This window comes from Engraulis encrasicolus, chromosome 17 (genome assembly GCF_034702125.1).
Source record: "Engraulis encrasicolus isolate BLACKSEA-1 chromosome 17, IST_EnEncr_1.0, whole genome shotgun sequence".
In the NCBI taxonomy this organism is placed as follows: Eukaryota; Metazoa; Chordata; class Actinopteri; order Clupeiformes; family Engraulidae; genus Engraulis; species Engraulis encrasicolus.
Window position 1 is genome coordinate 21,963,183 of NC_085873.1, and position 15,220 is coordinate 21,978,402.

Here is a 15,220-nt window from a genome sequence, read left to right on the forward strand (position 1 = left end):
CCATGTTGAAAATTTACGATGGCTCCATATCCAGTTCTTTTTGGAATGCCTTTGGCTATATGTGTACCAATTTTCATGCTTGTATCACAAACTGAACGATTCCTTTATATTTTGGAGCTAAGCTATTAGACTAGGCCAGACGACCCCCGGAGACTTGGCGTTGTGCCCCCAGTCCCTCCACCAACAATGTCGGAGCTCGTGCGGACGCAAGCCGAGGTCTAAGTATGTGAGAGGCTTTTGCTTATATTGACACTCAGTTTTGCACTCTTGTCACCTACCATAACACTATGTGCACACATAATTGTTGACTATAACACTGCATATATCTATAATGGTGCCTTCTTTCCACAGGTTAGGCTTTCCAAGCAGCTGCTGATGATCAATGATGGATCTCATGACCACCTCCAGCCTGATGTCAAGTAGCAAACATGATCATTTTTGGATTTTTCTTGTATATATTTGTTTATGTATGTATATATTTTTGTATATAAACACAGCACTAACAAAGCAAATAAATAACAAACAGCAAATAACTTACAAGGAAAAAAATCTTTCAAGAATTTAACTTACTTATCTATTTACTGTACAAGTAGAAATGATGATACAAAATAAATTAAAACGTTGGTTGAAATCCGGCATATTGCCCATGAGGATCAGGGAACTTGTCCCTGATTTTGCATACGCAACAACTCGGAATAACCCTCCTGTTGCCCTGCCCCAAGGAACCATACTGCCAAAAAATGTAATGCCGGTAGGCAGCATACCTGAATTCCCGGTTATCATCCCCTGGCTCTCTTATATTGCCTAGCCCTGTCACATCACCCCAGTACTGCCTGTGTACCCTCAGGTAGGCCTCATCCAGGCAAATCTGCAAAAAGTGCCCAAGTGCACTTGAGCAATGGTCATGTCCACAGCACACCTTCTCCCTGTCAGTGGGCATGTCGCGACAGTTATCACAGCTGCACCAAGGTACCCCTGGTGTTCCGGCAGGAGGTGGGTCACCATGCCTGTTTCGCCACTCCAGCAGGACGTCAAACAACAGGCCTGGTTGACGCTGGATGAGGCGAGAGGTGAAACAGCGGAAATCCTCCAGCATCTCCAGCAGTTCTGCCTGCAGAAATTACAAGAATTATATGTTGATGCATAGCCTAAGCATTGGTGTTGAAAAATGAAATTGTGAAGTAGAACATGTACTGTATGGAGTCCGTAAACAAACATGGGTTATTTGGGGTAAGGAAGGAAATGCACTTTGTGGCAGTGCAACAACAGGTAGGATAGGCTATATTAGTAGCGTCATAGATGCATAGATCCTATTGGGACCTTGCTTAGTAATGCTATGTTTTCCTGTCAACGTTGACACTTGGAATAGGTTAATTTCCCACAGGCCTATTAGCCTATAATAGGTAAACATGAGCAACATTTTTCATACATATCCCCCATCATCAAGACTAGGTGAGCATGGAGGACAGTTGGTAGTTGTGATTTCCTACACTCCTGTGTTAGTTCTAAAGCAACTGCATTTAGTAATGGGTGGAGGTGTCAACAGTAAAAGTAAAAGTACTTGTGGTGTAATTAACTTACAACACTAGCACATGGCATTACATAGCTGTTACACCATTTACTCCACTGTAACTAATGGGGGATAGATAGGCTGTGTTATAACTTGACTGAAAAACATTGGAAACCTAAGGACCCACCACAAACTTGATCCAACCAGTGCACAGTTAGTAAGACGAGTAGGCTACACAGGTTGTTTCCTCAGATAAGCTACTTCGGTGGGAGGGAAACTTTCCTTTTTTACTTGTACTTTTGACACCTCTGGTAATGGGTTACCTTCAGTGTCAACTCATTTTCATTCAGACTACACTACTGATGCAGTTATGTTGAAAGCCTTGAACAAATCGACGGAAAAACAAATCGTAGGCCTAGGTGTTGTTATGAGAAACAAGACAGCTTGAGCATCACTGACGCTTGTCATATTGACGACAGTTCTCATACGACTTATTTTCGTAAGCAAATCCAAAAACGGTACTTTCAAAGTACTTCTGAATGTCATTTGTTCCGCTTTCCCTAAACTCCCATCTGTATCTTCATAACGGATATCGGGAGAGCCAAAAGCAAGAACTCAGCCGGAACATTGTCAGACTAGCCTGCTTTCACAGAATAAGAAGGGGATTGACCGGTCACTAATAATGCTGGAGTACATTGATCAGATATCATTCTGTGCTATACGAACCTCCGTGTCTTGGAGACGTTGTCTTTTCAATGCCTCCACTTTCTCTCTCTCGTCTTCTGCTGGAGCTCTGCGGCCACGTCCACGACCGGGCCCGGGCCGACCACCATCCCCTTGCGGTGGCTGTCGCCTCCCTCGCCCCCTCCCTCTCTTCCATCTCCTTCTTCTTCCCCTGCCTCTGCCGATGTCCTCAGAATTCGGTGTTCACAAGCTCTAAACACAAAGGGAAAGTTCCATGAATGGCTGCCAAACAGCGCTGTAAATATTTTTGCATATTTCGTTTGGTTAGCTTGTAATAGCACACTAAATCAAGCCGCACGCTACAATGCTGCAAATATCAATATGGCATAGCTTACAGCTAACTAATGTCCGGATTGCAACCAGAATACCAAAACAGTAAAATGTAACATTATTTATTACAATATGTAATACTTAGAACTGAAATACAAAATAACAGTAGGTCTACAGCAATTGAATCACACTTACCTGGTCAACGGAGATAACGCTGCTCGAGGTGTTTGTTGTTGAAGCCATCTTTTCGATTCGGACCTGTCCTTACGACGTAGCTTGTTCGCTCTGGGCTACCGTAGGGGCGCACCAAAGGATGGCGTTCACTGCTGGCAGTGCACCAACCCACCGATAGATGGGAGTATATGCTAGATTCATATTTTACATAATATGGCTTTAAGTTAGTAAGTAATTGTTACTTTTTTAGAGCATGCATAGAGAAAAAAATATGGAATCACTCAACTCGGAGGAAAAAAATATGGAATCATGAAAAACAAACAGACAAAAGAACGCTTCAAGACTTTTTTGCACCACCTCTGGGCTTCTTAACAACCCACAGCTTCTGAGGAATGGCATTAATGGATGAAAAACAATACCCTTCATCAATTTTACTCACTCTTTCTCTGATTGCAGTTACCACATTGGCTTTACAGGTTGGAGCCTTGTCATGGACCATTTTCTTAAACGTCTACCTCAGATTTTCATTTGGTTGAGGTCCAAACTGTTTGTAAGCTGACGATATGTTTTTCTTCAATTGATGACATCACTGATTTTACAGTATGACAAGTAAAAATCCGTTAACATCCCAAGAAAAGATTTCATCATCTCCAAGCATCTCTTCAATTGATTGGATAAGAAAAGTGTCCAAAACAACAACGTTAACTTGTGCATTTATTGAAAATGTAATGCAGTCATGTTCCCCCCAGTGCCATGCATAGGGGAAAAAAATATGGAATCACTCAACTCGGAGGAAAAAAATATGGAATCATGAAAAACAAACAGACAAAAGAACGCTTCAAGACTTTTTTGCACCACCTCTGGGCTTCTTAACAACCCACAGCTTCTGAGGAATGGCATTAATGGATGAAAAACAATACCCTTCATCAATTTTACTCACTCTTTCTCTGATTGCAGTTACCACATTGGCTTTACAGGTTGGAGCCTTGTCATGGACCATTTTCTTAAACGTCTACCTCAGATTTTCATTTGGTTGAGGTCCAAACTGTTTGTAAGCTGACGATATGTTTTTCTTCAATTGATGACATCACTGATTTTACAGTATGACAAGTAAAAATCCGTTAACATCCCAAGAAAAGATTTCATCATCTCCAAGCATCTCTTCAATTGATTGGATAAGAAAAGTGTCCAAAACAACAACGTTAACTTGTGCATTTATTGAAAATGTAATGCAGTCATGTTCCCCCCAGTGCCTTCACCTGACATGCAGCCCCATAGGCTATTGTCAATGACAGTGGACATTTGTACGTTTTCATTAGTCAGTCATCCTCATTTTCATTTTTCATCAACCCCATGTAATAAGTGCACCAGACAACACTTCCAGCATCAAATTGTTCAAAGAGGATTCACAATTTGTCAATTAATTAGACTTCCATCCAGTCAAACTGTCTGAATGCTTTTTTTGGGCCATTGCATTGTTGGTTTTCCAATTTGGGTGCATGTGTAAGTTCAGATATCCGTGAATGTCTCTGTATGTAAAGCCCATTTGCTTTAGGTGATTGGAGATGGTTGCCAATGCCTTTTCAATAAATACTCAAGTTTATATTGAAATGTTGACAATTTTCTGATCCAATCAGTTGAAAGGATGCTTCGGAATGATGAAATAATTTCTCGAAATGGTAATGTACCTGTCCATTGGCAAAACCTGTGAATACATTCTTTAAAGATAAAAACATAAGGTCAAGTGTCAAGGCCTACAAAAAGCCTTGAACTCAAATCCAAGACGATATCTGTGGTGGAAATTTGAAAAAACATGGTCAATGGCAAGGCTCCAATCCGTTAAGATGATCTGGCACTGTAATCAGAGATAAAATGGAGCAAAAATTAAGGGAATGTTTTTTTCCTCGTAAATGCCATGCCTCAGAGACTGTAAGTTGTTCTAAAATCCAAAAGTGATTCAAAAAAGCTTTTGGAGTGCTTTTTTGTTTGTTTGTTTTTCATGATTCCATATTTTTTTCCTCAGAGTTGAGTGATTCCATATTTTTTTCTCTGTGCATGATCTAAAAAAGTAACCATTACTTACTAACACAAATGTTTTTTTTAATTTCTTTTGGTGTTTCTTAAAGCCAGACAGTTGCACTTTGAAATGACTTGAGGTTTGTGTTGCATCTTTCATCCCTCTATTTTTTATAAAATAAAACGACTCAATGAACATCCTCCACGACAGGTGATTCCATACTTTTTGCCAGGGGTTGTAGATGAGGCAAGACTGTGAGGAGCGCAAGAATCGCCACAATGCTACAATGCTACACGGATACATTGACTTTCACTAGCTTAGCGACATACTCCCTCTTTTAACTTGTCTTAGCGCAAGACAACGCTTAACATGAAAAATAAGACACTTCACCACCTTTATAAACCCCAGCCAACGATTTTAACTGTATTAAGCCCCAAAATAGTGGCATACCCCTTTAAGGGATAAGTTGCGCATTTGTACCTGGAATATAAAAGGGGTTCATAATAATGTCAAGAGAAGAAAGATCCTGGCCTTTCTGAATAGAGATCATATTGATATTGCTTTATTGCAAGAAACGCATCTAAATGATGAAGAACATTTAAAGTTGTGTCAGTATGGTTATGCAGAAGTGTTCTTCTCTTCATTTACTTCAAGAAGTAGAGGGGTAGCTATATTAGTGAAAAAAACCTAAAATTTTCAGTACTTAATTGTGTTTAAGACAAAAGTGGAAGATATGTTATTGTAAGAGGTGTTTTGCAAGGGGTGACAATTGCTATTTTGAATATTTATTACCCACCTGCCCACCCTGTTCATTGCTATTTTGAATATTTATTACCCACCTGCCCACCCTGTTCATTGTTCCTGGAATTCTCTGCTATTCAATCAGACATAGCTATTGTAGGTGGAGATATGAATTGCTTATTGGACCCAATGAGGGATAGGCTCCCCGCCAAAAATATGCCTCCTTCACCACAGGCTCATCGTACTATTTATATACAAATGTACTATTACATTTGGTAAAGGATCATAGTACTGGTAAAGCTTTCACCTTTTTCTCTGCTCCACATGGCTGTCATAGTAGAATTGATTATTTTTTCATGTCAAGGCTCTCTCTTGAGAGGATCCTGTCTTGCTCTTTTGGCAGTATCTTGATCTCTGATCATGCTAAAGTGGTGTTAGATCTTTCCATTAAGGGAGTAAATAGTGGCTTAAGATGCTGGAGACTGAACACTTCTGTGTTGAAGGATCAAACATTTTGTGATCACTTTATAACTGAGTTTCAATATTTTCGGGTTGTTAACTCCCGTTCTTCAGATAATGCTGCTTTACTCTGGGAGACTGCTAAGGTGTTTTTAAGGGGGTTGATTATTGTTTTTTCAGCCAGCAAGAAGAAACAAAAAAGAGAAAAGCAAAATAGTTTAATGGCAGAGCTAAAGAAGAAAGAGGAGGCGTATGTATCATCCCCATCTCCTATTATGGCAATAAAAACAACCATAGATAATCTTCTAACACAAGATGAAGAGGTCAAACTTTATTTTGATTTATCAAACAGAAGATGTATGAACATGGTGACAAACCTGGCAAGTACTTGGCCTACCTCACTAAAAAAAGAGCAGAGTCACAAACTATTGCAGCTCTTAGTGATGCACTGGACAATCACATATATGATAATAAACTTATTAATGACACTTTTAGAATATTTTACAGTAATCTTTACACATCAGAACAGTCAACTGCTGGATCTATTTTGATGGATAATTTCTTTAGCAAATTGCAATTGCCCACTGTATCTCCAGAAAACAAGCTTGTTCTCAACTCCCCTGTCTCCAGAGAGGAAGTGATTAAGCTATAACAGCTTTGCAGAATGGTAAAGCCCCGGGACTTGATGGTTTCAGTGCTGAACTCTATAAAGAATTTTCAGGACTACTCGTGGACCCACTGGTCAACATGTTTAATGACGCATTTTTCAAGGAAGAATTGCCCCAGACACTTAGGGAAGTAAACATCTCCCTCATTCTTAAAAAAGGGAAATGTCCAGAAGCATGTGGCTCATATAGGCACATATCTCTTCTAAATGTTGATAGGAAAATGTAGGCAAAGATTTTGGCCACACGTCTTGAGGATCTGCTGCCTTAGATTATTAAGGTGGATCAAACTGGATTTATAAAGGGACGAAATTCCTCCAATAATATTAGACATCTTCTGAAGATGGTTTAGTGTTTTCTTTGGATGCAGAGAAAGCATTCGACCGCTTAGAGTACTCATATTTATTTTATTGCCTAGATAAATTTGATTTGGGAGATGACTTTATTAGATGGGTCAGGGTCTTATATGATAAACCACAAGCGGCTATTCTAGCTAATGGCATTAGGTCTGACAATTTTCCTGTATTTAGAGGAACTAGACAGGGTTGCCCCTTGTCCCCCCTCCTGTTTGCCTTGGCTACAGAACCATTGGCAGAGGCCGTAAGAGCAACACCTTCTATTCATGGTTTACAAATAGGCGAGTCAGATCATAAAATAAGTCTTTATGCAGATGATGTTCTAATATACCTTTCAAGACCTGACTAATCAATACCAATATTACTCAATGTTATTGATTCATTCAGAAAATGTTCTGGTTATAAAATTAATCTGACAAAATCAGAAGCGATGCCACTTGGTAGTTTAAACTCAGTTCCTAATATATTGCCTTCTTTCCCCTTCAGATGGTCCCCAGCAGGCTTCACATACAGTATTTATGTATATTTGTAACCCCTGTATTCCAACAAATGTATAAAGCTAACTTTATCCCACTTTTTGAGAAAGTGAAACAAGATCTTGAATGATGGAGCTCTTTGCCCATATCTTGGCTGGGGCGTATTGCAATGATCAAGATGACTATTTTGCCTAGGTTGTTGTATCCTATTCAAATGATCCCTATTTTGTTTTCAAATGCAGTTGTGAAAAGCCTAAATGGTTGGCTAAGTTCATTCATTTGGCGCAAACGCAGACCTAAATTGAAGATGGGTACTTTACAGATGTCACAGGTTGAGGGTGGTTTAGACATGCCCAACTTTAGAAAAATATGCGCTCATTTGAGGTATATTTATGACTGGTTCTTTTGCAGTAAAGAGGCTGTGTGGTTGGGGTGGAAACCTACCTATCCAATTACCCATTAAGAGACTTGGTGTTTATGATTTCTTTTTTAAAACAATTAAAGTAGCATGTGACAACATCATCACCCTTAATACTATTAAAGCATGGCAATTAATGCACAGGCTTGAAGGGAGGTCAAAACTGACATCAATATACACCCCTATCCTGAACAATCCTGATTTCCAACCAGGACTGACTGATTCTGCATTCATGTTTTGGCGGAACTCTGGCATTAAGGTGTTAAAAGATCTATTCTCTAATAAGACAATGATGTAATTTAACCAATTGGTTGAGAAATACAGTATACATTACTGAAAGAGCATTTCTTCCGCTATCTACAGATAAGACACTATATACTGCGAAGTACAACGCTCAACGACAACTATGAAGCCTCTCCCTTGGAGAGAGTAATGTTTGGGACACTTGGAGCGATGTCTATTAGACTACTTTATAGAGCTTTGGGTCAGTTGTCAGATGCAAATATACTGGGTCTGAGAGAAAAATGGCAGACTGAGCTCTCTGTTACAATTCAGGATAATGAGTGGCAAGATATATGAACCTATGCAAAAGTCATCTCAGTCTGTAACCGGGTTAGAGGAATACAGCTCAAAATTTTGCACAGAATGCATATATCTCCTCATCGCAGACATTTGTTCAATCACACTTTGTCACCTATGTGCCTGAAATGTAAGACGGAAGTTAATACTTTAACACATTGCCTATGGACATGTCAAAAATTGCAGATCTATTGGGGGTAATATTATAACAGAAATGGAAAAGATACTGGATATGAGACTGGACATGGACCCAAAATCTCTTATTCTGGGTCTCCCAGGCCTACTGGTGAAGAACCAAAGACTTGATTGTATTCTGACATTGGCAGCCAGGAAAAATATCTTACTGCAATGGATACACACACACACACACACACACACACACACACACACACACACACACACACACACACACACACACACACACACACACACACACACACACACACACACACACAAAACACATACAAACACACACACACACATACTGCTGCTGGTGTATTTAATAAACCTTTTTTAATTATTTATTTTCTTCAAATGCTACTATTACTATGTCAGAACGCTATAAAGGACTTTTAGAAAAAGCACAACAAAATACCTCCTCTTAATGTATGTTCTCTACAAGTCTTCTGTTTTCCAGTCTTGCACTTTAAATGTCTGTATGAGCAATGTCTACGTCCATACTGTCTTATGTCCATGTATGAGTACTGTCTATGTCTATACTGTCTATGTCCTTACCTAGATTAGTCTATGTCTGCATGGGAGAGCAAGAAACGCAATTTCAAATTCTTTGTATGACCAGTGCATGTAAAGAAATTGACAATAAACTTGACTTGACTTGACTTGACTTGATCAGTGACAAAGTCCCTACTATTTAGGGCTGGCATGATATACTGCATGGTATGATACCCATGGAATACCTAACCTGTGTATTACATTCAAATTCTAGACTATTCTTTAGGACCTGGGAACCATATTTGAATTACTTAGAACCTAGTGTATCTGATATTTTGTTAAAGGGACACTATGCAGGAAATGGTCAAAAAGGGTACTGCAACTATGCTGCTCTTTGAAACTGGGCTTCCAATTGCCACATTTGATCTTTACATGAAAGTTTACTAAGTAATAATCAAATATTTTCTCGTATGGTCAAACTAGGGTCATTTTAGCAGCTAAAAATGGCTATTTTTGGAAATTCAAAATGGCGGACAGTGGAGAAGATCCCCTTTTTCATGTATGAAAAGTGCAGTTTTTCCAGTCATAATGAATACTTAGAATTTGATGTTGGTGGTAAGTATTCATGAAAAAGGTAACATTAGTGAATGGGCAGCATGAATTCTGGAAATAAACAACTAAAAATCTCACACAGTGTCCCTTTAAAGGGATTTGATAGAGATCATTGAACATCGCTCTGTATAAACGCTTTGCAGCTGTCATTATTACTTCTCATAATGATTATTTGTGTGTGTGTAACTGAGCCGTTGTTGTTGTTTTATGTAATGTTTTTTTTTCTAAAGTGAAAAATCAATAAACATATCTTTTTTAAAAAAAAATCTTCATTTTAATACTGTAAACATATTTCAAGTCAAGTCAGCTTTTATTGTCACTTTCTTCATATGCACAAGTCATACAAGGACAATGAAATGATGTTTCTCTCTCTATACCATGCTAAGACATACCTGTACATATAGACATACACAGGACTGACATTTTACAGACTGACAAAGTGCAAGACAGGACAGGTAACAGTGATGGACTGGTAACAATAAGTGATTAATAATAAATACAATGAACATATAACATTAACCATTTAACATGTAGACAAAGGTAGGATAAAAATAGAATGGAAGACATTTCACTAAAAAGACAATAATAATGGTGACAGTAGCAATAGTTACAGTAAAGAATATAATAAAAGTTATATACAAAAGTGGTAAGATTGGAGTAGTAGATTTTCTCTGACGGTGTTGACAAAACCAAGTAATAGCCTATTTTATGAAAAAAGTAAAACATGGGGAGGTTGGCCTGATACATCACTGCACAGCCCTTCACAAACCTTTGCCTTTGATAATAGCCCTATATTTTGGATTTGAACAACCTTTTTCTTTCAAAATTAAAACCTGTTTTAGCCACATTCTCAAGAATCAGTGATAGCGCAAAATAATGGCTTCTGCTTACCTCCAAATACAATGGGCAGCAGTTAGCACCCATTGGTTGTTGATGAGAGTCCCTCCACAGATGTGGTGTTCATACCAATAATAATGGATGCTGACCTGCCAGGGCCAATTGCCAGGAGGGGCGTCCTCTCCTCCCACGATCCGGCTGTTTAGAGGAACTTGGCCACAGTCTGGAAGAGGAAAGACATGTGGCACCAGAGCCTTTTTTTAGCATCCACATTGATGTTAGTCATTACAAGCTCATCACACCACTATTTTACCATTTTTGGTGAGCCCCAAGGGAGCCTGGGGGTACAAAGCTTGCTTATGAACAAAAAACCTACGTACTAGGCGTGGTCATAGATTATTTTTTTTAATCTAGATTAATCTCACTGTAATCATGAAATTAATCTAGATTAATCTAGATTAATCTATATCAAAATGGCTCATTCAGAATAGGCACGCTAGCAAAATAATGCAGAAAAAAACCTTGGGGTTTCTTAAGACAGATGGCGCATTAGACCAGAGCTCATCTTTTTTTTCCAAAATGCATCTCATCTTCAAAAAATGGTTATGTTGATACTTGGTGATGAAAAAAATCACTGCAATATGTGTAAAGTGTGTCCAATATATTAGGAAGCATTTACAGTTACAAGATGCTGAAATTTCAAAATGTAGGCCTACAGCGCTATACATTGTGGAGGCAAATACAGATAAATCTATCAAACATTTAGGCTATTTAAACAAAATTACCTCAACAATTCAGCATTTCTAATGGAGAGAGAGAGAGAGAGAGAGAGAGAGAGAGAAAGAGAATCTGCCACTGACTGGTAAAAAGAGCAGCGGCTCCTTTAAGATAGGGAGGAGCTCTCAGTAGGCACAGCAGCCCTCAGCAGAGCCAGGCTACTGGCTATCTAGAACCTGCAGCACTGGCACACGGCGATTTGGCCTAAACCTGACATTTTTTTCAAATGAATTCAGTTGCCAAAAAAAAAAAAAAATCAAGTGCGACAACCACGAGGATTATTACCGTTTGACATGAGAATATCTCACTGAGTCGCAAATGTGCGCGATTGCAACACAAACATTCAGTAATATTGACAGTTTCAGTTTGACAATCTTCAAAATGCATATCACACGGAATGTTTTTCAATTATGGCACAGGCAAGATTTCTGGAAGTTGTTTAGGCTATGTGTTCCATGCAATGTGTGAGGAAATGTAGGCTATGTCGGGCTGGTAGCCTACTCACACACAATAATGTCTCTCTATGGTCACCTTAAACAGTAACGTCTCTTTAGTCTACCACTTATGAAAAAGCACTCAAACAACACCTACCACGGCAGAGGGATTAATGTTTTCAGCATGCAAACACTTCAGATTTAGTAGGTCTGCTGAAGCAGCAGGTGGAGAGGAGAAACGACTGGAGCGCAGTCTGAAAGCGTCTGTCAATTAAACGCTATGGTGACGTGCATACCCAAATTCCAAACCTATATTTTGAGAATAGATTAACGTGCGATATTTTCTTTATCGCGCGACGACAAGAGTCTCACATTATTGCAGCACGTTAACGCCGATAACGGCCCACCACTACTACGTACGCATCTTCCCACTAAGGGTGGGCGATACATATCGTCTGCGAAGTTATCGTGAATGTTGTTTTGACGATGAGTAATTTTGCAATATCGAGATATTTTTATGAAGTCGCTAAACTCAACAAAGCGCTGTGACAGGACTCCTCCAGACAGCGACAACAGCCAAGCCTTTGAGCCAATAGTAATGTTGTTATGAACTGGAGAATAAGTCTGTGAACCAATGAGCTGAGGGGGCGGGCTGCAGCGTTTTCAGCAGACGGAGAGAGAGAGGTCTCGTGTCACTCGTGCAGCTTTCTGCTGCTGGGCAGTGAAGGAGAGTTGCTGTTATCCAAATGGTGGATTTACATGAGGAATTCAACCATTAAACCAGCCATTGCATGATGCTGAGGGCGTTTTGGAACTATGTGCTTTAATCAGCAACTGTCTGTGATTATGGAAAGCCAAATAGTTAGGAAGAGAAATAGCTTTGTCTCTGGTCTGAGAAATCGCGTTAGCATGCTAGTTAGCGAACTAAGCTAAGCAATGTTGTTCTCTACAACTACATTGGCTGTTACTCACTACTCAAACACCCACCTGCATGTATAGATATCATAACTGCTTAGGTGGACAAGTAATGTTAAGTTAGACTCGCGCAGTGAGTTAAATTACAATGTGTGAAATCCAACACATGCAATTTGCAGCTGCCATAGTTAGGTTCTGATTCCTGTCTACAAATGCACTGTTTCCGGTCAAAAATGACTGTCCTCTAACAGAATCATTAGCAATACATCATAAACCTATTTTTTATTTACATGGATATGTTTTCATGACAAGTGATGAAGTATTACTTTACAGTCCAGCATATGCATATTATTAAATTCAAAAAGTGAAAGCTCTTCAGCACAGCATTATCGTCAAATTATCGTTATCGTGAAAATTCTAAAAATTATCGAGATAACTTTTTTTGCCCATATCGCCCACCCCTACTTCCCACGCAAAATTTAAATGTACTAGGATTGACTTAATATTAAAAAGTGCATGCCCACTGAATTTGACATGAAATGGAATGAACAATGTGTGTGAAATCTGTTTATTGATACATCTGAATCTTTGCAGATGTTCACATTCGCAGATTCAGTAGGAAATCAACGCAACTCTTTGTACATGGGACCCAGTCCAAAAGTATCCACGGTATGTCTGGGCCGGGTGTTCTAGGATAGCTTTAGTCTTGTTAGTCAAGTCAAAGTTAAAGTGTACTTTACTGTCAAAAATCTATGTAACAGGTGTTGGAACAGAGGATTGAAAATGTTTCATCAGACTCCAACGTGCAGTGAAACTAAACATTTTGATAAAGGCATTGACAACAATTACAAACACACACACACACAGGGGCACAAAAAGGGTTATATGTACTATGGGGGTTACATGGCGCTATTCAGACATGCCTCTATTCAGACATTATTGTCAGACATGTCTATTGTCTGAATACCGACACGTTTCCCACCGAAATCTGCCATTTCTGTGGTTTGTGCTACGTTGCTCAGGTTTTTTCAGTTTAGGGAAAGTGCATGCAGTTAGTTACCCTAACCCTAACCCTGACCCTGACCTTGACCCTAACCCTATGGCATATCTAGTGTCTGAATAGCGGCATGTCTGAATAGTGGTATGTCTGAATAGCGCTTGCCCCCCGTACTATGGGCTGTATTCTCCCACCCACGTAAGCGTGTTTAAATGATTAAAACCGTGCAACAGTGACTCCGCACTGACTCAAGTGTGTGATTTGCACAGGATTTCAAAATGAAGGAGTATTGCATGTAAATGAATCTTAACCCGGGCTCAAACTACAAGACTAGCGATTGTGTGTCAGATTTTGACGTCGGGGTGCACCGCACACTAGAAGAGAATCGCAAAAGTCAATCTTATCCCTGCTCGCAACCACCGAGACAATGCCCGACGTTCTATTTCTACGATTTGCTATCGGCGACTCTTTTAGATGCCAAAGTTCTATCTTAGAACGTCGGCCACGATGAGGAAATCTTTCCTAACAATCGCTTGCAATGGTCCTGGGGGGTAACATTCCAGCGATTGTCGCAAGGGGGGGTTTCAGCCGAGAATCGGGCCAATAATCACGTAGTTTGAGCCAGGCTCAAAGCGCATTGTCCCGTCCACTTCAGCACCTTTCTCTTTGCGCACATCAAAGGAGCTGTAGTAAGGTCAATCGCCACTATGAGGCAACATATAATATTGCGTTTTCTTGGGTCGCATTTTGAAACTTTTTTCACGGTATGCTTTGTTGATGCTTTGAAATACTGTGAGTTCAAATCCAAATTTAATTTACAGTTACTCAGTTCCATGTCAGCATTCTAGGCTACATTATCTGTGGCCAAAAAATATGACAAGCTGCCCAGGGCATGTTCTCATTTCAGTCAATTTGCAAACAAAAGCAATAAATCATTCCGTATGAGGATCATATCATTTTGTGTTCACGGACTGCAACCAAAACATCAACCTCGTTGCACCCTGCGCAAGAGGACAAGGCACGTCAGACCATAATGCTGTTCCAGTCGTCTGCAGCCAGGCAATATAGGCCTACTCAAAAACAACCTTCAACATTTTAATTGTGTTGTAGCCACGTGAAAGAAAGGCTTTTTATTGCAACTCCTCGAAATATGTGATTTATTATAGTGCATGTTCATATGTCTATTACACTTTCAGTTTTCAATGGGTTGATCCCCGAAATACAACGCCACTATCGACCTATTGAGGTAGGCTACAGGTTAGTCCTATCTGTTTTTGTAAGACACTCAAATATTTAGTAAGCTCAATACAACTAAACTTACACAGGCACATGTCAGAGCATATCTTCATATCTGGCATTTCGCCTCGGATCTGTGTAGTAGACCCCATCAGCTGTGTGTTTAAATCTTGGCTTGGCCTTGCATGTCTATGGCAATGTCTGTAGCAATAGAATATTTCCTAAATAAGTCTCCCCTTTGGCACAGACAATGTTTCAATCAATGTTTGCGTTAAAATCAACCTGATGTGCCTTAGTGCTGAGCAGCAGTTCCCGCGCGCTCAGAATAGAG

At 39.6% G+C, this 15,220-nt stretch overlaps 1 protein-coding gene across 1 annotated transcript in view; it reads right to left on the reverse strand.

The window, feature by feature from the left end:
* The window catches only part of LOC134466946 (testisin-like), a 34,884-nt gene extending 19,873 nt beyond the window's left edge, over positions 1 to 15,011 (reverse strand). Inside the window, exons 1-2 of the mRNA XM_063220873.1 lie at positions 14,975 to 15,011; positions 10,585 to 10,753 (exon numbers count right to left, since the gene is read on the reverse strand). Coding sequence (XP_063076943.1) covers positions 10,585 to 10,753; positions 14,975 to 15,011 — 206 coding nt within the window. The remainder of the gene's footprint in view (positions 1 to 10,584; positions 10,754 to 14,974) is intronic.
* Between the last annotated feature and the right edge of the window lie 209 nt (positions 15,012 to 15,220).